This window comes from Rhamphochromis sp. 'chilingali', assembly GCF_963969265.1.
Source record: "Rhamphochromis sp. 'chilingali' genome assembly, chromosome: 14".
In the NCBI taxonomy this organism is placed as follows: Eukaryota; Metazoa; Chordata; class Actinopteri; order Cichliformes; family Cichlidae; genus Rhamphochromis; species Rhamphochromis sp. 'chilingali'.
This window is the reverse complement of record NC_137941.1, coordinates 27,102,633-27,129,124: the sequence shown is the minus strand read 5'-3', so window position 1 is coordinate 27,129,124 and position 26,492 is coordinate 27,102,633. Positions and strand designations below refer to the sequence as shown.

The following is a 26,492-nucleotide window of genomic DNA, read 5'->3' as shown; positions in this document are numbered from 1 at the left end:
GCCATCCCAGAAGGTTTTATTTTCCCACGTGTCTAAAAAAAAAATTGTGAAAATGTGATCACTTAATCTTCTGCAAGGCTGTTGTACATTTATTTGTTTGCTTGTAATTTGGGGCATTACAAAATACAGAGTCTGACTTTTCCAGGCACATTCCCTCCATTTCAGTGATTGTGTTGCAGGTGATGTGTTGTCCACGTATTTGTGTGTTTTAAAGTTGAAGTGACACAACAGTCTTTTTCCTGCACACCGCCTCTGCACCTTCCCCACACAGGAGTCGTACCAAGAATATGATGTGGTACGGTGTTCTGGGCACTAAGGAGCTGCTGCAAAGAACCTACAAGAACCTGGAGCAGAAGGTCCAGCTGGAGGTGAGACATGGAGAAAATCAGGCATTTAAGGCTTTGGATTAAAAAAGAAACGAGCAAATTTTTAATTGAAAACACTGCATGTTACACACTCGCATTTCACCAGCGCTTAAATCTTTATAATCACTTAAATTACGCATGACAGAATAAGGAACACGTGACAAAAATTAGAGTTCACCTCTCCTTTTACTCACAAAGATTTTTATTTTTTTTAAAGTTAATAAAAAAAGTTTTAATATTAAAAAAAATTCTATTGTTTGTTATTATGTAAAAACATTTAGAGAATAACTGTCCTTAATAATATGCCCTTAAAAAAATTCCATGATTATGTGTATATTTGAACGAACTCCAGGTTTCTTAGGCAGTGACGATGTTGGTCTGGTAAGAGTAAAAACCACCCTGTTCTGTGAGATTGCTTATTTACACAGCCAGAAAACTGATAACGTGTAATAAAAAAAACACCAGTTTTTTTGTGTCAGTTTTTCAATGAAATAGTTCTGAAAGCTCAGTAAAGGCAGAAGCAAAAATGTGGTTAAATGTTTATAGAACCAGCAAACAGCCTTAATTTAGACACACAGAGTATATGTGGCTGTAGCTCAGGTGGTAGAGCGGGTCATCTATTGATTGGAAGGTTCGTGGTTCGATCCCTGGCTTCCCCAGTCTGCATGCCAAACATCCTTGGGCAAGATACTAACCCCAAATTGCTCTCCGATGCATCCATTGGAGTGTGAATGTTACTTAGTAAGCACTTAGAAAAATGTGCTTGGGTGAATGTACAAGTTGTGTACAGCGCTTTGAGTGCTCAGAAAGAGTAGAAAAGCGCTATATAAGAACCAGTCCTTTTTTTTTTTTTTTTTTTCACCATGTTCTCTTTTCTTTTGCTTTACTGGTCCAACTTAACTTTGTTATTTGGGTCTTTCCCAGTGTGATGGACAGTACATCCCACTGCCCAGCCTTCAAGGCATAGCAGTGTTGAACATTCCTAGCTACGCAGGCGGAACCAACTTCTGGGGCGGCACCAAGGAGGATGATGTAAGTACATTTACTGTTCTCAAGCTGTTCACTGTAATAAAACTGCTCTCTGTGTGATGTTCCATCCTACTTGGCATGGCCCTGGTAGGAAACTCAGATCATCTTTGAGGGATGAAAACAGGTGTGTTTTCCGCTCTGCTTGGAGCTTTTTTCTTTTTGTCTTCTTTTTCTTTTTGTCTTCTTTTTCTTTTTGTCTTCTTTTTCTTTTTGTCTTCTTTTTGTCTTCTCTGATATTACCTAAAGAATGACAGTGTGGACACCTGTTTGACATGACCCCAATAGCCTGGATGTGCAGGGGGAAGGATGGCTAGAGAGACGTCTCTGCTTGTATGTTTAAGGCTCAGAGCACACTGGCTGAGGGATTAGAGTGTCAGTTTGCACACACTGCAGAGGGCTCACTCAGGGGTGTGTGTGGGGGGGCACACACACACACACACACACACACACACACACACACACACATACAGCAATGTGCATGGGGTGTTATGTAACTGTTTTTGCTGGAGAGGAGGAAGCAGAAACAGAGACAGTATATACACGACTGCACAAACACAGGCACAGATTATCATCAGAGTTTTGCCTTTGTTTGGAATAAATCATTCATTTTGACACGTGGGAGTAAATATAGTTTTTTATACATATACATATATATGGAGAGAGAGAGAGAGAGAGAGAGAGAGAGAGAGAGAAGATAATATACATCTTAGTAATTGTAAAAGCTAATGATAAAATGACCCTGCTAACACACAGATCAGTGCCCTCCCACTGGCTGTGTCCATCTAGTGGCTGGTGCCCCACAAGACAACTGAGAGGGTCACCTGATCGCTTTTCAGCAGTTTCTAAGTTTTTTTTGTTTGTTTGTTTTAGAAGTACAAATATGTGTAAAAGAAAATTCAGGAATAAATTTGACAATTTTTCATTTTTTTTTATTTATTTTATTTTTTTTTACAACATACACATATGATCTACTCCTCAAAATCTTGGGGTCCCTTGGAAATTAAGTCTATTATTTTATGTTATATATAAGTGATGGATCAAAAATGTTGTCAAAACAATTAGATTTCTACGTTAGATCTACAGAGGCCTGTTTCAGCACCCCTCACTGCTGTGTCGCATTATGTTACCTTATATCCTACTAATGATCATTAGGCTTGGGATCTCTTTGTCTAGTTATGTTAGCACTGCTGACAGCAGTCATGTTCACTTAATCAGTCTGTCTAGTTGAGTTTCTGAAACTCGTCAGAGGTTTCTATTTTAAGGAATAAAGTTATTTTAAGAAGTTGTGCGTGTATTATTCTCTTCACAAGTCCGCACAATCTCTCACTGTAATAAAAAAAAAGTCTGACGCTGAATTCATGTTCAAGTCTGCAAGCTAGAACATGAATTCATTGTCAGTGAGTTTCAGAAAAGAAGCCTCTTTCTTTGGCCCTTTTCAAACCTACACAGACGCTTAACCGACTAAATGAATTACTTCTTTCATCAGCATAACAGTTGTCAGCAGTGCTAACATGATTGAAAATACTTTTCTAATAATCTTTCAGCCTATAAATTGAATGTGCAGCTAACACGGTGTTCCACAGGAGCATGGGTGTGATAGTGTCTGAAAATGGGCCCCTATGGCAGTATGCTGCCTTTTGCACATGGCTCTGTGGACCTCCTTTACAGGTTGGGTTGCTTCATTTTGTAAACACTGTGAATAGATTTAGAGGTTTCATAGGGCAATTTTGGAAATCTACTTCATTTTCTCATTTTAAGGAAACGGTAAAATACAACTAAATCTATATTTCAACAATCCAGCTCAATGTTGGGATGGCTGGTGTGTTTGTGGAGCGTCAACTTGGAGCAACTAAATTACTACGATAACTAAAACAAGAAACTGAACACGTACATGCAAAACATGAAGATGAACATGAAAAAAACCTGAGCAATCGAAAGAAACCGCTGACCTGATATTACCTGACATGGAAACAACAGACAACCCAACAAAGAACAGAAGAAGTCAGAGGACTTAAATACACAGAAGGGTGATGAGAGAAGTGGAAACACCTGGGAAAACACAGCTGACACAAATGAACCTGACGCCACAGGGAACACAAGACACATAATAGAATGTAGACAAGACAACACAGTCAAAGCGTGTTGCTGGGTCTGAAATACACCGGGATGTCAATGTATTTCAGACCCAGCAACACGCTCAGACAGAAACTGGTTCACCCGAAAGACAAAACGCCAAAACACAGACTTAACAATGTGGTATATGCTGTACAGTGCAGTGAGGAATGCTCAGACCTCTACATTGGAGAGACCAAACAGCCACTTCACAAGCGCATGGCACAACACAGAAGAGCCACCTCCACAGAACAAGACTCAGCAGTCCATCTGCATCTTAAGGATAAAGGACACTCTTTCGAGGATGCCAATGTTCACATTTTGCACAGAGAGGACAGATGGTTTGAAAGAGGAGTGAAAGAAGCCATCTATGTCCACTGTGAGCGACCATCTTTGAACAGAGGCGGGGGTTTACGACACCAACTCTCTGCCATCTATAATCCAGTTTTGAGATCCCTTCCCAGACGCCTTAACGCCCACTCACATCCTGGGCCATCTGACCTCAGGAATTCGCATGATAAGGTGGGGCCAGGTTTCACAATGAACACACCCGAAACCCTGGCTGATTGGGACCCACACCCAGTTTCACACCTTGGCTCAGGCGATTAGAGGATCATCAGGGGGTCCTTTTGTCCCTCTGTGGGGGGAAACTCCCACTAGGTTTATATCTGGGACTCTCCACCATTTGACCTTAGAACTGAAGAAGCTTCTCGGATGAGAGGTGAAACGTCTTCAAGCAACTTAAAGAAGTCCAGACGCTTTTCTTTGCAAGCTCCTTTGACTACGATGACCTGGATGACTGAGAACCTTCACAGACACAAGACAACACAAGCTTGACAACGTAAGCACACAGACATTTACACATGACAGAGGACAGGAAAAGACTCATAAATCAGGAGACATAGAAGAACCATAAACTAGACTGGAACTCAACTAAACCATCCATCCATCCATTTTCTTCCGCTTATCCGGGGCCAGGTCGCGGGGTCAGCAGCCCAAGCAGAGAAGCCCAGACCTCCCTCTCCCCAGCCACCTCCTCCAGCTTATCCAGGGGAACACCAAGGCGTTCCCAGGCCAGCCAAGAGATATAAACTCTCCAGCGTGTCCTGGGTCTGCCCCGGGGCATCCTCCCAGTGGGACATGCCCGGAAAACCTTGCCCAGGAGGCATCCTTGTCGGATGCACGAACCACCTCAACTGGCTCCTTTCGATGTGGAGGAGCAGCGGCTCTACTCTGAGCCCCTCCCGAATGTTGTCTGGGGGCTTTTGCCCCCTGGTCGGGTCTCCCATGGCAAATTGGTCCTGGGTGAGGGACCAGACAAAGAGCGATTCAGAAAACCCCTATGAAAAGACCATCTAGGGAACAGTTTACCCTGCCTGGGATAGGGTTACCGGGGCCCCGCCCTGGAGCCAGGCCCAGCGAGGGTGCCCAAGTGCGAGCGTCTGGCGGCCGGGTCTTAGTCCATGGGGCCCGGCCAGGCACAGCCCGAAAAAGGGACATGGGCCCATCTTCCTGCAGGCCCACCACCCGCAGGTGGCACCGTAGGGGTCGGGTGCAATGTGAGCCGGGCGGAGGTCCTGGTGGATTGATCCCCGGCTACCAAGACTGGCAATTGGGACATGGAATGTTAACTAAACCCTAACTAATAATAATACCAGACCTGAACATTATCTCATTAGTAATCAAAAATACAAAATAACTCAACTACACCCTAAACTAAGAAAAACGCACAAATCTAACATAGGAAATCAACAGTACTAAATAAACTCGAGATGCTGGGTCACAGACAAACTGACCAGGCCCCTGATACTGGGTCTTTAACTGTCCCTTATTTTAAAACCACATCCTCGATGTAGCTCATAAACCTCCTCAGGTTGGCTGAGTCTGTAGTTTGTTTTAAAGGGCTGCTGAAAACAAATTTTTGAATATGTTAGCTTTTCTTTTGTTTATGTTTATGTGGAATATTTACATAAATTTGAAATAGCGGCAACTGTATCCTTTTAGGATCCTTCCAGCTACATTACATTGACATAGATTTCATTATTGCCAAAATGTTTTTATGCAGATATTCTGTGCTCCATCTTTCGATGACAAGATCCTGGAAGTGGTTGCTGTTTTTGGGAGCATGCAAATGGCTGTGTCCAGAGTCATCAAATTGCAACACCACCGCATAGCACAGGTGAGCAGATGCGTTAAAACCGTATGAAGTACAAATTGTGTCTCTGTGTCTGTACACTGTGTGATTCTAATCCAAGCGTCTTCCTCAATCAGTGTCGAACTGTGAAGATTACAATCCTGGGTGATGAGGGGGTTCCCATTCAGGTAGATGGTGAGGCCTGGATCCAACCGCCTGGAGTCATCAAGATCCAGCACAAGAACAGAGCACAGATGCTCACCAGAGACCGGGTGAGGAAGGGTGCTGCTGTTGCTGAGTGAAAAGCAATTTGTGTAGATATATATATATCAGGGGTCGGCAAGCCACAGTTGGCACGCGAAGGGTTAACTGATGGCACGACCATAGCTGGACTGGCCATCGGGCATACCAGGCATTTGCTCGGTGGGCCGATGTTTTTTTTTTTGTAACGGTATAAACAATGAAAGGTGTTGGATTGGCCAGATGCTGGTCGGTGTGTAAAAATAACTCAGTTGTTTGGTGGTGGCTATAGCGGAGCTTCCACAGATTCAGTAAAATTAACAAGTGGTGGAGGCCAGCAGGTGGATGAGGGAGAGGGGAGGCAGGAGGAGGAGAGACCCGAGGCGGCCGCCGGTTCAAGTGTCAGGTGAACTGAACTTCAGGTAAGAAGTTATGACCTGCAGTCTATCTGGGTCAGATATAAACCAAGTTTAGGTGGAGTTTATTTTCGTTGTGGTGACTTTTTACCATTAGTTACAATAACTATGCATGACGGAGTTTCTATACAGCTGGGTGGGTGCTATGATGTTACTGATAGTGAACTTTATTTTATTCATAAGGTTAGTTAGTAGAGTTGCCAACCGTCCCGTACAAACGGAATCGTCCTGCATTCAGAGAAATTATTACCCGTTTCGTGTTGAGCTGAGAAGGGACGCAGTTTGTCTAGGATGGGAAAAGACACAAAGGTGGATTTATTCTGTCGTTACGCTGCACAGCTGCCTCTTCTTCTCTCATCCTCCCTCTCCTGTTGCTACTTTAATCATGAAACTGATCAATGATCAGCTGATCGGCTTTTCTCTCGTGTTTGTTTATCGCCCACTTTGCGCCAGAAAGAGGAAACCAGCCGAGGTTGCGCTAAATAGCAGCACGTTTAAGCTTGATCAGCTGTTGTTAGAATTTATTTAATATTTATTTCTAGTATCAGCTGAGGTTTGCTGGAGCCACAGCTGTAAAGCTGCTGGTCATGATGTCGGTTTGGATATGTGGTGAGAGGGAAACATGAAGATGAAACCAGGAGATGTCCTTACTGAATCATCAGAGCTGAACAGGTGATGGAGAAACAGGTTTACCTTTTAGGTGACATGAATGAGTTGAAGGGAAGTTATGAACTGTTTCTGAGAGACAAATAACACCAGAAAGAGAAACCATAAGAAACACTTTCTTATTCTCATTTAAAATGTCTGGCTGTTATTAAATAATTATCTGAAGCTTACAACCAAAGTTTTTATCTGACATAAAATGTATAGAAATCATACATATACCAACAAGACAGTGTACATCACTGTCACAACAGTGTTTGTTTTCATTCAAAGGCTTTATGGCTTTAATACCTGGTGGGCCAGTCTCTAGTCAAAATGCCCGGGCTGTTTTTTTGTCCCAGTCCAGCCCTGGGCACGACACGCAGTGAATTAATCTGAGAAGGTGCATCAAAAAATAAATGGCCGCAGCAGCGGTGCACATCGTAAATCAGCTCGCAGCCTGGTTCTGCCGGAGGATTCTTCCTGTTAGAAGAGGGTTTTTCCTTCCCACTGTCACCAAAGTGCTGCTCATCGGGGGGTTTTCTCTGTATCTATGAAGCGCCTTGAGGCGACTTTTGTTGTGATTTGGCGCTATATAAATAAAATTGAATTGAATTGAATTAATTGGCTAAAAATAACTTAGCCTACTGGTGAGAGGGACGTTGTTAGCTTTCCACATTCCGACACTTCAAAAGCTTCAGGAGCTGTCCGCTCAGCACAGCATCAGCACCACGGAGATACATGGATACACAATGCACTTTTGGGCCTTTCAGGTGTATGGACCAATGTTTTATTTTCTGATCAAACCAGAAAGCTTTAATGAGCAGTTAGATTTGTCTCGCATTAACTGGCTGAGTTAATGCCAGTTAATGCAACATCGAAGCAGCTGGAATCCACAGCTGTGCATTTTCACCTGCTGGACATCACTACCTGACAAGTTTAACTGTCTTCAGAACATTGCAGAGGCCTTATTGACAGTATTTGGCTCTACATATCTGTGTGAGCAGATTTTCTCTCACATGAGTGTCCTCAGGCAGCCGTCTGAATGCTGGACACTCGGAGACCTGTGTCTCTGAGTGGGAGACCAGAGATCACATTAACATGTGTGTCTCTGTATTAACAGACATGCCATATTGGCTTAGTTTATTTTTCCTTATCATTGTTGTGAGGAGACCATAAATAGCATTTGTATTTTCTGTTGTACAGTCCATCTGCTGTTATGGATAAAAAGTGTCTTTTTTTGTTTCAAAATAGCTGATAACTATTCGCTGATAGCTGCCAACATCTGCAAACAAATATGATTCTATAAAGTGGTTCTATATATTGTGTAACTGTTCATATAGAGCGTTATTAAATTTATTGCTAATGCAATCATATGACACACTGACTTCTGAGGAAATTTTAAATGGCACTCGCCATCAGAAAGGTTGCCTACCCCTGATATATATATATATGTATATACTTATCTGTGTTTTCTTCAAAATTACCCCGCAGGCTTTTGAGAACACACTGAAGTCATGGGAGGACAAGCTCAAGTATGATAAGCCTCCTTTGCGACCTCACCTCTACCCTCAGCAGTCTGTGGATCTAGCCACAGAGGAGGAGGCAGGCCTGGTGCAGATGTGTGCCCGGGCTGCAGAAGAGCTCATTACAAGGTAAACTTGAATTGATGTGAATATCAGGTATCAGTCGCCGTGTGGACAGGCTTCCCAGACTTTGTTACCTTGAGCTAAGCTCACTGACTGCGCTCTGTCTAATCACAGGATATGTGAGGCTGCAAAGACGAACGGGCTCTTAGAGCAGGAACTGGCTCACGCTGTTAATGCTGCATCACACGCCATCAACAAAACACACCCGAAGTTCCCCGAGGTGAGCTGGGTTTAGCCTGATTTTTGAGACATTGACATTGTCTTGAGAAAGTCTTTTACAACTCACTGTTCCATCCTTAAAACTGCCGTTTAAAATAATTAATTCTTGTAAAATAAAAATGACTTTTTCTTGCCATTAGAGGTCACTGAAGTCAAAGCTTACATTTAAGATGTACCACTTATTGTTTTAAGGAGACTAATGAGCACTGTTCCAGGTGCAATTTCTTGCTCTTGAGATATTTGAATCTTTAAAAGCTAGGCACTGTGTTTCAGACAAATCTTTTAAAATGTGGTATTTTCTGCCATATTTCAAAATGACAAAGTCAAGTACTTGAGTACTTGAGTCCAGTTTACAGCATCCACAGTTTTAGTTGAACTGCTGCTAAAAGTTAAGCTAAGTTTATTTCTTCATTGGCCATTAATATAATAATAAAAGTGCCCTTTAAGTAATTACTATATGTGGCAATGTGTGAATTTCCTCCATTGTTAATTGATGTTTTAAGGGTTGTTTAACTTGTTCTGATTCTGATTATAAGCACTTACTTTATATTATATTAAACCCCTGAAGAGAGGCTAAGCTACTAAAATAGCATCTAGAACTGTGTGAAATATGTGCACTCTGCTTCTGTTTTTCATGGTGTGTAACATTGAATTCTTTTTACAGAGCCTTACTCGGAACACAGCCATTGAGGTGGCCAGCACTATGAAGGCACTCCACAATGAGACCGAGTCTCTTCTGTTGGGCCGAGTCTCTCTGGTGAGTTATCATGGCTGAAATAGATTGTTTCAATCCTACTTTCTTTTTATATGTTTATGAAACAAAGACTTGAAGGCAGTGTACTTTAAAACTAGATTATTTCTAATGGTGAAAGAATCTTGGTGGAGGGGATCACAGACAGAAGTCTTGTTATGGAAAACAGCCCCTGGCTCACTTGCTCTGTGCCCTTCGTAAATACTTTCCTGATCAGTTTATAGTTTAAGTCACCAGTTTCTGGTCTTGCTGAATACAACATGATGTTGTTTTTGTAAGTCGTGGTGTCCACTGCAGCCAAGAAAGTCAAGTGGGCTATGCTTTAAGGCAGACCTGTTTTGTGATGAATTAGTCACTGGTCCTCTTAGGGTGCTGTGTAAAATATATACCTAGATCCATCTCTCGCTCATCTGGCATAGGGGGAATGCAAGAATGCTTACTCTGAGACTTCATAACAGGATTTTGCCATTTGCTGCTACATCCATCTTGTATTTACAGTCTGTGGTTTTATTATAACTTGGGGTCCTGATGTTAAGGTTGCATTATGGTGTGTTAAATTCACCTTGTTCTCTGTCATCCTTACAGCAACTGGACCCACCAGAGGAGGAGCAGCTGTCCAGCGCTCTGCAGAGCGTGGAGCTGGAACTTGGGAAACTGGGAGAAATCCCCTGGCTTTACCACATCCTGCAGCCCAATGATGAGGAGGTAAGCAGCCTCAGTAAATATGCGTTTGCATGCACATGCTCCATTGTGTGTGGTATCTTTGTAAAATAGAAGACATTAGGTACATTGTGTACTCCTGCAACTCAAAGCTAAAAGTGAACACTATGGAGTTATCTGCAATAACAGTGCCTTCAAATATGGTCACATTGTCACTGAAAGTACAAATATGAGCTTCAAATTTAACACACAAATCATTGTGCTGTTCTTGTCCATCCCTAGTATTCTGACAGGGAAAAATATTTGGAAAACAAAAACTCAGAACAACAAAAGCTAATTGGAGGCTGTCACTAAGTAACTTTCCCACCAGGACTGAAAGATAATAATAGTTTGTTATCGGTTTAAGCATAGTGTGCATACATATTAATACTTGTGGCTTAGATGACTGACTGATCAGTTACTGACCAGCTAAATCCAAAGTGTTCACACAGCTGTCTTGCAGCTGTCCTGTATGTCTTCAGTGTAGCATGGCTTCAGGTAACAGGAGAGTCGAGTAGCTAAATAAAAGGCTATAGGTTGACTGTGCTTATGTACCAGGATCACTCTCTGGGTTACGGCAAGAGGAACAGTCGCAGCAGCATGTTTCGCATAGTGCCCAAGTTCAAGAAGGAGAAGGCCACCAAGAAGACAAGCCCTCAATCAGGTAGGGCTGTGTCCACTTTTCCTCAGTACTGAGCAAACTGGAAAAACTCAGGATAAGGAATCAGTAAGTCCCTCCCATCTGCCTTGGGAGGGACTTACTTATCAGCTGCCTTATTTGTATTTACACTGTATAATTGTTTCCACCTCTTATTAAAAAGGATGATAACAATAAAATCATAGTAATTTTTGATTTGTTAATCATAACTTGAAGTTAGTTGAATTGAAAGGGTACAGATGTTATTTCACTTGCTATTCACTTGCTAATGGCAAGCAAGATGTTTAGCGGGAAGTGGTACCATACTTTATTCTTCAGTAATGTAAAGCTGACCACTGCTCCATCACACACACAAGAACAGCTTGTTTCTGCCCAGAGTCATCACGGTTACCTTTCATGTTGGTTATCTTGCCCCTCACTCCTGTTGTTTTTGAAGCCCATGCATAAATGTTGTACTCCATTGTCGTCCCCTAGTAGAAACACAAAGAATGTGTTTGAATGTGTTTGAGGTGTTAACATCCCACACCCTGACCATCAACTTGCATACTCCCCTCTTTTCATGCTCTTATCCAGCTGTCAGTATGTTTTCAGAAGGTACAAAGTCGGGAGAAGAACAAGTCTGTGCACCAAGGACACATGTGCAGAGATGGAAGAGTTCATATGAACACAAAAAAGAAAAACTGAGTAGAAAAGGCAATATAGGATTTGTAGATGAGGAGACAGTGAGATTACAATGTTGCTGTGTACAAATAAGTATACTGAGAAGCCCTTCCTTCTATCTGGGGCATTTTCCTGGGTAGTTGAGCTGTATTTCCTGCAGATTGCACAGGCTTCCGCCTCCCTTTACCTCCTACTTTTCTCTGTGTGCGCTGATATTGGTCAATGATGTGCATGCTCCCAGCCTGCCGTGAACGCCATTGGTCACTGCCTTGTTCTGACCAACCTTTGGCCTCTGTCCCACTCCTTCCTCATCTACCAGCTGCCGTCATTGTTCTTTCTCCTCCCTTCTTCTCTCTCTTCCCTTCCTCCCCTCCATCTCTCTCTTCAATGATTTACCACAATCTGTGTCCATTGGTGAGGTTGTGTGTGTGTGTTTGAAGACACATTCACAGAGTATATGTGGTTAAAAGAAGTGAGAGTGTGACAGTTTGTGGAATGTGGCAGTGCGTTTGCATACCTGTGAGGCACTCTGAGCCTCTCTCTGCTCTGCTCTGTGTGTGCATTTTTGTGCGTGTGTGTGCGTGTGCACACATGTGTGTGTGCGTGTACAGTGGAAAGATGGGGCACAGAGGAGGTGGGCATCTGGCTGGAACAGCTGAGTCTGGGGGAGTACAGAGACACCTTCATCCGACACGACATCCGAGGCTCAGAGCTGCTGCACCTGGAGAGGAGGGACCTGAAGGTACTCTCTCACTCACACACACATATACACACGCACACACACACACACACTGGTACCCACTTGTTGTCACATCTCAGTGAATCTGTGTGAACCCCCTCCTCCAATCCAAAATCAACTCTTTCTCTCTGTACCCTCTTGGTGTGCTGCGTTTCTTTCGCTCTGTTAGATGTCTCCCTGTTTTTGCCACCTCTCGTGCTGCGCTGCATCGCTCTGCTTGGCTTTTACCGTCTGATCGTGGCTTGTTGAAAAAGACTTGCTGTAACCCACTAACACTGTATACCTGCTGAAAAGGGGGGGAAGCCTTCAGGTCAAGGAGGGGCTCGGTGTGGATAGACCAAACTGAGTTAGGCTTAGGGCAAAAGTGAGAAAAAAATGAATGCATATAGTGGCAGTCTTGAAAAAACTGTGTTGCAACATGAACGTGGAGCGAACAAAGGGAGCAGAAACATAGCCTTTCTAGGAACTGTTCGAAAGCTTGTACAGTGTCTACTGTCTTCAGTCGTATGCATATAAACACTTGTCAAACAAAACAGCTTGCAGTTTCAGATTATACTGTCAACGTGTATATCAGAACATGAGGACTAGAGCATTCTACTTTAAAACAATCTGTCAAAAAAAGTCAAAAGCACATTCTTTACTGTGTAACGTAAGTTAGAACATGACTGTGGTTTTTGATGCTATTTTCATAATACACTGTAGTGAAGTGTATAAGGCAACTCGTAATAATAATAATAATGTTGATCTGGGTTGTGTAATATCCACTGAACCTCGAGGTAACGATCTTAAAATAGAAGGACACTGGAAGCCAAGCACAGGTGCACAAGAAGACAAACTTGAAGTTATTATGAACCACATTTAAATCAAGTATGGACTTTTTTTCCCTCAATCTTCTCAGTTGCACAGTTAATGCTTCGTGGGGTTTTTTGTGCTCAGATGAAAACTGATGATGAGGGTGTTTTTATCCTAGAGACCACTCCCATAAAAATACAAATGTTTCATCATAGGGTAAAGGTTATCACTCAGAATAATTTTGATTTGACATTTCAGTGACTCTTTTCTCTACACAGAGAGGTGGACATAAACCAATAGCATCAAAATACCCCCCACACCATATCAGGTCAAGGTTTAAGGTTATTTTCCTTTGATTTCTCGACCATCTCTTTACACACGTTAAGCTGAAACACTGGTAAGCAACAACTATGTATCTTTAGATATCCTATCCGGTTGTTCAGTGATGACGCGACGAATCCGACGAATCCTACTTCCGGGTCTAAACGCTCCTGTGTTCAATATGACACAATGCTGTGTTCCTGGTTGTTTTAACCAATCTGGCTCAAAACAACAGTCTAATCTGTCATTTTACCGGTTTCCTTGTGAAAAGAGAGAGAAGAGGAAGTGGCTGAAGTTGATAAGGTATGTTACAACTCTAAATGTAACTAAATGTAAATAAATTTGTAAGATAAGAGCTAGTGGGCTCTTACTTTAGTTAGCTAATATAGCTAGTGATGAACAATTAAAACCCGCTACGAAAAGACAAACTGGCTTTTACGAGTAATTGTACTTATATAGACAATGGATTTTATTGTGTTTTTTTTAATACAAAGACGTTGTTGCATTTTTGAAGTCATTTTTATTTCTCCAAGCAAAGATTGAGAGCTATGGGTCACTTCGCTATATATATGAACCTTAGTTAGCTTTCGACGCTCAGAGGAATAAAAATTACGTCCAAAAAGCGATGTCTATGTAAGAAAATACATTACAATCCCCAGCCTATGTGCCAGTTAATTACCAAAATAAAGACCTAACCAACAAATAGCTAGCAAAGGTTGCCAGTACTTATCTTTCTGGTAAGCTTAAAAGCAAATTAGTACAACGATGTGTAAGAAAAGCATCTGGACTTCTTTAAGTTTTAAGTTTCTTGAAGCTTCTCTCATCTGGATGAAAGAAGCTTCTCTCTATTATTTATCTCTATTTTTTTTTTGTATTAATCATAACTAATGGAGGGCTAGCGTATGATCTGAAATTTCTCTCTGTCTTTTTAAACACTTCCACAGACGTGAAAACTTCACCCCAAACTGCAACTCAAGAGTCTGCAGTTGGCACTTCCCTCAAGGAAAAGCTGCGGGGCCAACAAGATTTGCATGGAACGACGGGAAGTCTTTTCAGTTCCCAGATGACCACAACCCTGTTAGAAAAAAGAAGAAAAAAGAGCAGGTCCCAGCTATTGGTGAAAATCAGAGTGAAATATCAGATGAGCCACATCATTCCAACAATGCAGCTACACAGACAGATACTGCAAGTTCCACAAGCTCTTCCCAAAGTCTTCTGGTGCTAGAGATTCAGAATGACATGCTAAGAATAGAGAATGAAAAACTTAAAAAACAAGTAGAGAAGCAGAAGCAGACTTTCTCATTCAGTCAAATATCTGACAATCCTGAAAGGGTCCAGTACTATACTGGATTGCCCGATGCTGCTTCTGTCCTGTTTTTAGAAGCGCTTCTTTCCAGATTTGATCTTAAATATCATTCTGATTGGACTGTCCAAATGATGCCCCTAATTGACCAGTTATTTCTAACCCTGATCAAGCTTAAACTTAATTTTGGTCATGAAGACCTTTCAATAAGGTTTAACTGCAGCAGAGGCACAGTAACTAATGTTTTTACAACAATTGTTAGTGCACTGTATGACATTTTGTATGTTGGCATGCTGGAAAACAACATTCCCTCGAGAGCCAAGAATCAAACATCGCTGCCAGATTGCTTCCAACCATTTCCTAACTGCAGGATTGTGCTTGACTGCACGGAAGTTTCTGTTTGTAACACAGAGAGACTTGACACACAAAGTCATTTGTACAGCCAGTACAAAGGACGGACCACACTAAAGGCTCTAATTGGTGTGGCTCCTAATGGTGTAATAACCTTTGTAAGCAACTTGTACGGTGGAAGTGCCTCAGATAAGGCCATAACAGCTGACTGTGGAGTACTGCAACATCTACAACCAGGTGACATGGTCATTGCAGATAAGGGCTTCACAATTCGGGACATCCTACCAGAAGGGGTCTCACTGAACATTCCGTCCTTCCTCACCAACGGACAATTCACACAGGAGGAAGTGAACAACAACAGGAAGATTTCCTGTGCAAGAATACATGTAGAGCGTTCCATTCAAAGACTGAAAGTTTTCTCAATTTTGCATCACATCCCATATCAGTTAAAAAAAAATATTAATAAGATCTTGAAAGCATGTGTGTGTCTTACAAATTTACAAACACCTATTCTCCGTGAAATTGAATAAATTATACCTGTGAGAGTTCAGAGGTAAAAGTACATTGTGTCATTTTCTAACTACTTGTGGACCAGAAAACACAACTGTTGAATAAGTTTACTTTTATTATTTATAACTCCTAAGTGGATTGTTTTGTGTGTATACTCAGGATGTTACAACATAAAAACAACTTAGTTGCATAGTTTCAAATTGAGAATGGTCTCATTTGTGATTCGTATAATGTTTTACTCTGTTTTTATCAATGGCTTGTTACATTTTTCATTCCATTCCAGCTTCCTGATTACTGCCTAGTTTTCCTGCTATGCATTTTCAATTAAAATGAAGAATACCAGATACATGTGTTACTCTTTATTTTCAGGAACAGTTTGTCCAAAACATTTTATTTTTTCAAATCAAAAATTAATATAATTTAAGAATTTATCTGAATATATTTACAAAGTTACAATGACAAAAAATGTACAATTTCCAAATAGTTTTAAAATTAACTATAAACATTTGGACTGATAAATTACTCATGCTGATATGAATTCAAAGCTGCGATAAAATATGGGGTAAAAAAACTTCCCGGTAGAACGTTTCCAACGCTTCAATGTTAACAGCCCAAGTTTGTTCTCTATCCACATGCAAGATGAAAAAGTCACATGGAGTCCAAACAATAAAGTGACAGCTTTTCGCCCCTGTGAGATAGAGGTTGCCCTGGATCTGATGCCAGTAGTTGTGATTCTTTTTTAATACCAGGGAACCACTTGCCTCATCCAGCTGTAGGAAAAAGTCCTTACTTTCTGCAGCCTCCAATACAGTTTTGGCTCTGGCTGACCATGGGCATTTCACCTCAATGATGCACTCATTAGAGACAGTCCCATCTGGAGAACCACCAAGCAGGCCACTGTTAGATAAAAACAGTCCCCTCTCCTTGATAGCTGCACCAGTACAGTCAGTGTACAACTGCTTGGCCTTTGGCTCATGAAGGATCCCCCAATCACATGCCTTTGGGGATGAAAATACAACTTAGTCATAAAGGAATTCTTAGATGCACAGACCCTTTTTACTAACAACTTACTTTAGATCCTTCTGTCAGGTTGTACTGTCCAAGCAGAGTCTTAAATAAGGAAGGGGGGTATGAGCGCCGCTGGACTGCACTCAGGACCAAACCGAAGTTGCTGGCTGTGATTCTCTTCTTGCGATATGCTGACCTTTTATAAAGAAACACAAATTAAGAGACACAGTTAACTAAAATTTCCTACTTAACACATAACAGAATTAATTTCAAAGCACTTTCTTACCACAATGCATTCTTCGTTTGCCCAACTGTTGCTTCCTCAATCTGTTTCTTCTCTTCGTCAGACACAGCCAGTGATGCCAAGAGATAACGAGCCTTGTCTTCTGCTTGGGGAAATCCCAGGTTCCTCAGCACTTCATCAAATGTCTTGGCTGGTTTAGCCTAGATTTAAAGCAAAAGGATTTTAAAGGTTTTAATGGAACCAAGAAATTTTGACCACAGAATAGACAAAGTCAGGTACAGAGTATATAAAATACATGTAAAAAATAAAGTGGGGACAGTGGAAGCAAACAGTCTGCTGTATGTAGTTTACAAGAGTTTACATACATGTACAATTTATACCACATGTTAAAGTAAATATCAAAGTACCTGAGAGCATTCAGGACTCAAAATCCAACCCATCCCAGTAAAACGTTGCAATTTCGATAGGGATGCCACTGCCCATTCCTTGTCCTCCTGGGAGACAGGTCTTTCGATTCCAGCTGAAAAAAAAAAAGCTTTTAGTAATCTGAATAAATAATAATTTTAGCATATAAAACACAATGCTTTTTAAAAAGTTAAGAAAATAATTATTATAATTAATTCAAAGGGCAAATTTTAAATAAATAACTGACCTTGTGTTGTTGAGGGTGTCATCACAGACACTCTCTTGGCAGTAATTTCTTCTGCTTTGCATGATTTTACCCTCTTCCACACACATTCCACGTCAGTGCGAGACACATTCTTCTCCACCCAAATCAACAATGCCGCCATATGATGGCACTTATCATTGCCAATCGGGCACTCACAGGAGCTGAACCTGACTGACTGACCCTCAACATGCACCTACATTGAAAGAAAGTCAATGCTTACCCTAATGATGTTCCTTCCTTCCTGATGTTGTAAACCTGCTCAACATTTGGCAATAAAACCCTTTCTGATTCTGATTCTAAACATTCTAACAAACACTTGCAGCGCTGCTCTGTGTACTGGTACCAGGTTAACTAGGCTAATATAACTGGTACTAGGCTAACATTACTAACTCTCCAAAACCTCCATGTTATGTAGATTTTCATCTTCGTTTACTTCCACTGTTATAGCATTGCTGTACGTGTGTGTGCTTTATGAAATACATCAGAATACAGAATATCTCATGTTTAATCGTCGGCTAGCTAGCTTACTCCTAGCTCACCTCAACATTGTAAATCTTCTTTTTCATGGATGCCTGGACACTTCCCTTTATAATTCCGCCTGGGAGAACGGTTACACTGACCACTTTACTAGAGTTGAAGGAATTAAGACCCTTTTTAACCCTAATTGGTACTTCGCTAAAGAAGGAGGTAATCGTGAACAAAGTCACTGGCTCCGCCATCGTTGTTTCTTGAGGAGCACTTAGACCCGGAAATACCTGCAACGTCATCCGTGACGTCTGACTGAACAACCGGATAATAATTGGCTGATATTTGCACTGATAATATATCTGTGATAAGCTGGTATTGCCAAGTAAAATCAATCTACCTGTTTGATTTGTTAAAAATATCAGTACAAGAAAATTGAATACCATTGTTTATGCAAACACACACAAGATACCCAGGTTCACATTTGTATGGCAATATACTTGTGTTCGTTCTATATCTGTGCCCCTCATTTCATTGTCTTACAATTTATCACTCAGTCATACTGTGGCTAGCTGTCTATGTTGCTTGGTAGTTTATATTTGAATGGATAAAAGTACAGATTCAGTGACTGATATATATTGTTTATTGATATACATTGATTGTTTTGAGTCATTTAAAGGCCAACCGACTCTGATTCCTTTGTCGTACATACATATTTGCTAGTTGTTTGAGCCTCCAAGTCTGAGGCCATGGAAGAGGATGGAGTGCCGACTCTGGGTCAGGGAGGAGTCACCGCCCCACAGTTTAAGCATCTCAGGTTCTTGTTCACAAGTGAGGGGAGAGTGGAGCTGGAGACTGATAGATGTATTGGTGCCACGTCTGCAGTAATGCAACGCTGTACCAGTTTGTTGTGGTGAAGAGAGAGCTGAGCGTATAAGCAAAACTGTCAGTTTGCTTGTTGATTGTCTTCCCCAGCTTCCCCTATGGCCATGTGCTCTGGGTAGTGACAAGGCTTTTCTGGGAAGAGGCCCTAGGGACAGACCCTAGACAGCTGTCCCCCCTCCCATTCTGCCTCCCGTTTGAGCTGGAGGAGTTGTTATGGTTAGAAAACATAACAAATTGCCGATGCTTGTTGCATCTAATAAGATCAGAAAAGACAAGGTTACATTTTGGTTTACTAATTTGAAGCCTTGGGTTTTTTTCCAGGTCTTTTAAAATTACTCATAACATATTTGTAGCTAATTTTGTAGCTAATAAGCTAACAATAGTACTAGTGCTAGTAAGCTAGCTTTGGGAGCATACTGAAACTAATGTGATTATGATATTTATTTGGATTTTAGGTTTTCACTAGTTGACTTCAGGCTTTAAATGAACATACTTACCGGGGTATTTGAACAGTCAAACATGAACTGAACATCTGAGGGTTGGATCTTTATGAAAATCTGAAGACACTGGAGGCAACTTCTTTATTAAAAGCTATCCACCTTTTTTTTATTTGGTTACTCTATATCGTATCATTACAGACAATATTAATGCCATATGATGTATTGAAGCTGTTGTGCTTAGTGATAGATACTGGCAATTGAGAGCTCATTTTCTCAGAGACTTTTCTAAAATCAGTTTTCCTCTCCCTTCAACAAGAGGGATTTAAGTCTGTATTATACAGTCTATGGCTTTTAGCTGCCAAAGCAATAGATCATTTTCACAGAAGGTGCTGACCAAAACCAGAGCAAAAAATATGGCAAGTTAACCATCGAACCATTTTCACAGTCTTAGTTTGGTACATTAGTATCTATTCATTAACACATTGCTCATGATGTCAGTGGAAATTTATATTCAGTTTACATTTTTCTGCAAATGATAACTATATATATCATAATTTATCTCAAATGTGACATGAATGGCAGCCCACCTTATAGCTTTTAGTAGCTTCTAAAGAAAATTTGATTAAAGATATATTTCTGTGGACATGATTTGCCTAAATATTCCTAAGATATATTTGTTAGATCACTATGAAATGTTTTAATTATTAATATTTTATAGTTTTGACACTATTAATACTGATTTCTCCCACTATAGATTATGAAGCAACCTGGTGTGTAGCCTTTAAACGTTTGATTTCTAGTGCTGTTCATACCAGACTGTTTATATCACCCACTCGACATTTATTTATGATGGTGTGAAACAGACCTCTCTCAGCGTGTTTTTAATTCCTGTCTTTGTTGGCCCTCAGGATCTGGGGATATCGAAAGTGGGTCATATGAAGAGAATTCTCCAGGGAACTAAAGACCTGGCCAAGGCCTCCATGATTGACCTCTAACCCAGGAGCAAACGCTACCAGAAAGGGGAAACGTGCATTCCTCCTGACTTAGTGGAAGTGTTTGGGAGCACCATAGGCAGTGGCGGAAGAGATATGTATTGAAGGAGAGATGGATATTTGATCCCTCTGCTGAGAAAGTCTGTGTGATGTCGTGATCAAGATACATGTGCGTGTGTTTGTTTGTTCTTTGGTGCCAAAATGACAATCGAGAACGCTGATGGAAGTCACACACACAAAAAAGCCATTTCTTATTTAATAACCATTCATAGCACATAATCAGGTATGCAACTAACCTTACTGTTGACAGCTTGTTGTCTGAGTTGTGATAACAAACTAGTAGCAAAACTAAGACTTCCATAGGTGTGGGGTTCTGCTTCAGTTGAGTCTGTGTAAAAAATGTATTTGCTGGCTCTCTGCCTCACATTACAGAGCTGCACATGCAGAACAGAATAATCTGGACCATGCAGGTGGTTGTCTGGAAGCTTTGTTTGAAAACAGTGGGATACTGTTGCATGCTATGCTTGCTCAACCTTAGATGTGTTTAATTGCATGATTAGTGTCTTGATTTTTTTTGTGTGTATGCGTGTGTGTGTGGGTGTGTGTGTCTGTGTGTGTGTGTGCAAAATGACACTTGAACAAGTTTTACATAACTTAAGTATTATAATGCCATTTGTTACTACTGAAAACATCATTTTTGGTCTAAATCCAACTTTTTATTCTAGCTTTAAATTATTTTGTTTGCATGATAATGACATGTTTAAAAGGTTTCTGTCAAGTGCCATATTTTGAGTCATTTCGTGTAAGACGTGCTTTAATGGTAGACATCGTAAGAAATCTTTAAACAAGTTATCGATGAGTTATGATTATATGAAATTAATAAGTTGACACGTTCTCTGTGGATGTGAAAAATCTGTACCAAAGTGAATGTCGAAGAAATCATCAGACAGTTTTGTCTTTATTTAATAAGCCAGTAGGTTTTAAGTCTTAATTTCATTTTAGGTGGGAAAAAGCTGTATTAGTCAGGAAGAGAGTAAAACTGTTGGTCAGACGCCAACCACCTATACTATAGGGTTGTAGAGGTTTTTTAAAGGAATTCTTAAACAGGCACTTTCTACTTCTTGCTTCATGCAAGTGCAAATCCTCATATCATTGCATAGAGTTAACAGTTCACCTCAACTTTTTACCTTTTGGCAACTTAATACAGTATTTAACACTATTGAGGAGTTAGATATGAGTTTTGAATAGAGCAGTTGATCTGCAGTCTGCTTAACATTGTTCAAGTGCAGCTTTTTCAGTTTTTTTCTCCTTCAAATTCCAAGTGAGACTTTGCTAGAATGCTACTTCTAATTGTTAGTTTCATTTAAGACTGGTGGCATTACAGGGTATATTTCTATATGTGATGCTAAGTTTGTATATAATTATGCACTGTATATACAGTAAACCAGTGTATGCAAACAATGTTTGTAAGTGTAATCTGATGCATTTGTAGACATGGCATGCATTGTCGACAGCCCACACATTCGATTGTGTACATTACACCATACCAGTTGTTGTTGATTTTGTTCTAATCTCTTGTACATGATGATGCTGTTGTATTCTAATGATGGTGCAATATTTTAATCTCTTGTTTTGATACTGTCTCTGAAACTTTCCAAACATGATGTTCCTCGGTGGGTAAAAAAAAACACCACAGAAAAACCTTGTAAACGTTCTTTTGTACTCTTCCTCGAGGTTTGAGGATTTTCAAAGTTAGACCCAGAGACAGACAGACAGCTTTTTACTCCAGATTTCTTCCAGGGGTTCAGTAGTTTATAGTTTTGCTCCTTTGTGCTTCCAAGATGATACACTAAAGTAGGACTGTGCCAGCGAATGGGAGAGATTAGGCAGGCATGACTGTTGTGTTCACTTCATGTATCCTGTTGTAACGTGTGCATTCAAGTGTGTGTACTACAACAGTGGCATATTGTACAGTTGTATACTTTTCATTGCCAGCTAATTTTACAGTATAATTGAAAATTTTGCCACACCCATAGACTAATATGCCACCCTAGCAGAATGTGAACGAAACTTTGGAATTGTGTGTTCCCTCCACCAGGGGGCAATCTATCACATCTCACACCTCTACAGGCCTGGATTACACCATTAAACTGCATTATCTTCCAGCTCCTTATGCTGACAATCAGGTGCTCATTGGCATAAATAAAGTTACAGTCCAATTTGAGTTTTTATCATTCAGTGTTCATAAAACTACAAATTTGTCAGACCTTCCCATCTTTTTAGTCTCATATGCCTTTTATCCATTAAATAGATGAGACTAATGACAGTTAGCCTTTTGTAAACCAGAACCCTTTGTTATAGAAGCCTTTCTGTTAGTATGTGCTTTATACAGTGCTAGGGTGCTCTACGCTGCTTCTTTGCTGCAGCGCTCTTGAAGTTTGGCCTCACATCCATGTACTCTCATCACGCCAGTCACCAAACGCAAGTTGTGAATGATGCTGTTGCAGTTCATGAGCTGTGTCTGTCTGCATTAATGGCGTCTGCATGTCCAGGGTGTCTGCCAGGTTCTGTTAATCTGAAGCATTTTGGCCCCAGGCTCCAGCTTGACCTTGCCATATACAGTGGAAGTTGCCACCTTTCTCCCTTGCTGTGTTTTCCAGTGGTCTGTAAATAATGCTGCAAACTGCCTGGTTTTCAAAAACCAATGAAACCCATGCAAGGATCTCTAAAAGATGGATTTAACACTTGGTGTGGTTATCGAAGCGTTGGGAGAAAAGTGAGTTTCATTTGTTTACATTATGTTTACAATGGCACAGTTTTACTTTTTAAGGAGATATATGTAGGTATAGACAATATTTGCATATTTATTGCCTAAGGTTAAATGATATGATGTGTATTGTGTTTTCACATTTGGAATATAATGTTACAGTTGTCACCTGTATTACTATCTGGATGATTTTGGTAAAGTAGTTGATCATTTTTATGACTACTAAGTGACTGTTTTCTGTGCCTTTTTATGGTTAGAATGCATGGTTAACTATTTATTACAATTTGGAGTCACTGAGATGTGTATTTTTGTATTCTGAATAAATAAATGGTTCAGCTTTTGTTGTACATTTTTAAGGTGCCTTGAAACAGGCTACCTATTCATATCTCTCTTCTTCAATAAAATCGGATACATATGCAATCTGACAGGCTCTTCTTTTTTCATTAACACTTTAAACAAAAGGATTGTGTCTTATAATTTCAAAATATGTCGAGAAAATGGAACACGTTAGTGCCATTCTATCTCCTTTAATGCAACACAGCCCTTTTTAAATGGGGTGGCACGAAGGTGGTGACCAGAAAATGTATATCAGCCATTAATTTTTCTTAGACAAGAACAACAAAACATACTCAAATTTCCTAAATAAACTGGCTGGTTTGTTTACTCTTTTATGCTCTCTCTGCTTTGATCAGCTTGTTTGTTGTTTTTGTGGCATTCCAAACAGGTGTTTTGCCAATGGGAACGTTTCAAAGTGCCCTCTGGTGGGCAAACTATGCATTGTTAACACTCATAACTTTTTAATTTTTCAAATGTATTTTGCGACTGTTGTACATGGCACCAGATACACTGGTACATGTCTGCTGATAATACTATTCAGCTTAAATCAGTCAAGTTCTCAACAATAGAAGAAAAAAGTGACTGAAGTTTTGAGTCCAGTCTGAAACCTGAACATTTATCTCAAATGGACAGTGTTGGGAAGGTTACTTTTAAAATGTATTCCGTTACAGAATACATGCCCCAAAATGTATTCTGTAACGTATTCCGTTACGTTACTCAATGAGAGTAACGTATTCTGAATACTTTGGATTACTTAATATATTATCGTGCTTTTTACAACAACGTGAATGTACTATTGCTGTGTGATTTATTACTATTACTGAAGGTCCGCGACTCCGAACTGTAGTAAAGGGACCTCTGACTAATACGGCGGGGTCCCTGTCGGCTCATAGCCGAAAAATAGCTTTACTTTGTTGTGTGGGTCAATTTTTCTTGCGAGAGACAGAGAGAGGCGTTGAAAGGCTGCTCCAACGGAACTTATTGTTTTCGGAGGAAAACACGAACACGGTGTACAGTCGAGTCTTAATAGCTTACTTACAACTGGGCTCGTCAGGCACTCTTCTTGGCTGCAGTGGTTATTATTATATTTACATGCTTCCAGCTCCCGTTTTTCCTCGACGACAACTCGTACCTTTCCACTCCTTTTTCTCCCTCCTCGCGCTCACAGACACATAACGTGTATGGCAGTGCATTCTCCCTGCAGCACGGACTACACTGCCCATGATGCTACATTCTTTAGAGCTATGCTTGTAGCATTCTGCCTGTTAGCTTAGCACAACAACAACAACGAAAAGGCGCTCTCTCACCCAGGAAACACACAGTCGCAGAAAGAGAGAGAGAGCGTCGCCCTGTAACCATGGCAACCGTAACGCTGTCCCTGGAACGACAGAACGTAGCTGTCAAACAAAACCCAAACAGTCCTGACCCGCGACAAAATGAAACAGGAAAGTACCGCAGTGTAATCCATTTAATTCAACAAAGTAACTGTATTCTGAATACCACCTTTTTAAACGGTAACTGTAACGGAATACAGTTACTCATATTTTGTATTCTAAATACGTAACGGCGGTACATGTATTCCGTTACTCTCCAACACTGCAAATGGATTACTTGCACATACACTACACTCATTATTTGAAACGTTGGTTGCGTTTAACAGGAGCATCCAACACTGGAACAGTATACAGGTGTGCCACAGAAAATTTAAAAGGGGTAAATTTGAATATATCCAGGCACATACAAACAACAATGCCTACAAAGACATTTTCTATTTTCATTTTGATAATTGTGACCTGCAGTACAGAAAATAAAGCAAATAAAATCATATCAATCATATCAGAGTTTGAATAAATTACTGTTCAAATAGTATGACTACAATACATCTCTTATTGTAGGTCAGTACACACAACCACAGTCATGGGGAAGACCAGTTGTGGTTATCCAGATGATCATCAACAGGGCTGCAGAACATCACTGCTAAAAAAGTTGCCTGTTTGCAGAGAGCTGTATTAATCAATTTTCCTCGTTGGAAGTGAAAAGTGTGGTAGTAAAAGGCGCACAAGCAACTGGGATGACCAGGAGTAAAACCTTCGGTTGTTACATTCCTAATATCACAATATAACTGGAGACATTATAAGCATCTTTCCTGGGCTAAGAAAAAAAAAAAAAGAACCACACTGTTGCACTCTGGTCCTAGTCCACTTTTCAGATGAAAGTAAATGTTGCATTTCATTTAGAAATCAGCATCCAAGAGTCAGGAAGGAAAGAGGAACAGTGGAGAGTGTTTGAAGTCCAGTGTGAAGTTTCCACATGCTAATTTGGGAGGTCAGCAGCTGTTGTTGCTGCTTTTGGTCCAAAGTCAGTGCTGCTGTTTACCAGGAAGGGAACTTCATGATGCTATCTACTGACAAGCTTCATGGAGACGTCCATTTCTTTTTCCAGCAGAATTTAGCTCCTGCCCACAGTTCCTAAACTACTACTTAATGGTTTGCAAACCATGTTACTGTTGTGCTCTGACCCGACCTGTGTGTGGTAGATGACAAACACAGATGAGTTGATGTTTGCTATCAAAGCAACCTTAGCTTGAGATGATGATGACTGTAGCAACAGGTTAGCAGGTCTGTTTGCTGTAAGCCCACAGTATCTCAACATAACACAGCCGGTGGGCCTAGAATTCCACCTGTTAACACCCCAAACCTTTCCAAGTGAAGCTAATTTTTGCTAATATGTTTTGGGAATTTACACTTTACAGTTTCTCTGTTGTGCTGTGAGATTAATCACTCGTGTCAAACAAAAGAATAGCTACATTGTGACTTCAGACTTTTGTGGCATTTAGAGAACTATTTTATACGACCAGACCCCCGAGCATTTCCTTCCGCATCCACTCTTATGATTAGACTTTTCTTTACTGAGATATTCTCTCTTTGTAGTATTGCTGTAGCTCACTTCTACTTTTCTGCTTAAAATTCCTCCTGATATTTATTTTTATCCCAAGAAGCTAAAACCAACAGAAAGACTGTCCAGCTATATTATTGGTGTTGATGTTCACATGATAAGTAAAGGTATCCAGAACGATGAAGGGTGGGTGGTCAAAC

At 40.6% G+C, this 26,492-nt stretch overlaps 3 protein-coding genes across 7 annotated transcripts in view; 2 read left to right on the top strand and 1 right to left on the bottom strand.

The window, feature by feature from the left end:
* The window catches only part of dgkh (diacylglycerol kinase, eta), a 93,555-nt gene extending 68,828 nt beyond the window's left edge, over positions 1 to 24,727 (top strand). For 3 of the 5 annotated variants that reach the window (XM_080902175.1, XM_080902178.1, XM_080902177.1), the window contains 11 exons: positions 272 to 368; positions 1,290 to 1,397; positions 5,572 to 5,685; positions 5,778 to 5,912; positions 8,433 to 8,593; positions 8,702 to 8,807; positions 9,471 to 9,563; positions 10,143 to 10,262; positions 10,815 to 10,920; positions 12,186 to 12,316; positions 20,211 to 24,727. In XM_080902175.1, coding sequence (XP_080758301.1) covers positions 272 to 368; positions 1,290 to 1,397; positions 5,572 to 5,685; positions 5,778 to 5,912; positions 8,433 to 8,593; positions 8,702 to 8,807; positions 9,471 to 9,563; positions 10,143 to 10,262; positions 10,815 to 10,920; positions 12,186 to 12,316; positions 20,211 to 20,297 — 1,258 coding nt within the window. In that variant the 3' untranslated portion in view covers positions 20,298 to 24,727. The remainder of the gene's footprint in view (positions 1 to 271; positions 369 to 1,289; positions 1,398 to 5,571; positions 5,686 to 5,777; positions 5,913 to 8,432; positions 8,594 to 8,701; positions 8,808 to 9,470; positions 9,564 to 10,142; positions 10,263 to 10,814; positions 10,921 to 12,185; positions 12,317 to 20,210) is intronic. The other 2 variants (XM_080902176.1, XM_080902179.1) reach the window with 1 other exon arrangement.
* On the top strand, positions 13,536 to 15,610 carry LOC308409430 (uncharacterized protein; the record flags this gene model as incomplete). Its single annotated transcript, XM_080902181.1, has 2 exons — positions 13,536 to 13,729; positions 14,371 to 15,610. Exons 1-2 carry the CDS (start codon positions 13,551 to 13,553, stop codon positions 15,608 to 15,610), a joined length of 1,419 nt encoding a protein of 472 aa, XP_080758307.1. The 5' UTR covers positions 13,536 to 13,550.
* LOC308409431 (uncharacterized protein) lies at positions 16,130 to 20,200 on the bottom strand (the record flags this gene model as incomplete). The annotated part of the gene is made up of 4 exons (XM_080902182.1): positions 17,250 to 20,200; positions 16,885 to 17,042; positions 16,662 to 16,794; positions 16,130 to 16,588 (listed from the first exon to the last, which is right to left on the bottom strand). The coding sequence occupies exons 1-4, from the start codon at positions 17,280 to 17,282 to the stop codon at positions 16,130 to 16,132; spliced, it is 783 nt and encodes a 260-aa protein (XP_080758308.1). The 5' UTR covers positions 17,283 to 20,200.
* Positions 24,728 to 26,492: the final 1,765 nt, after the last annotated feature.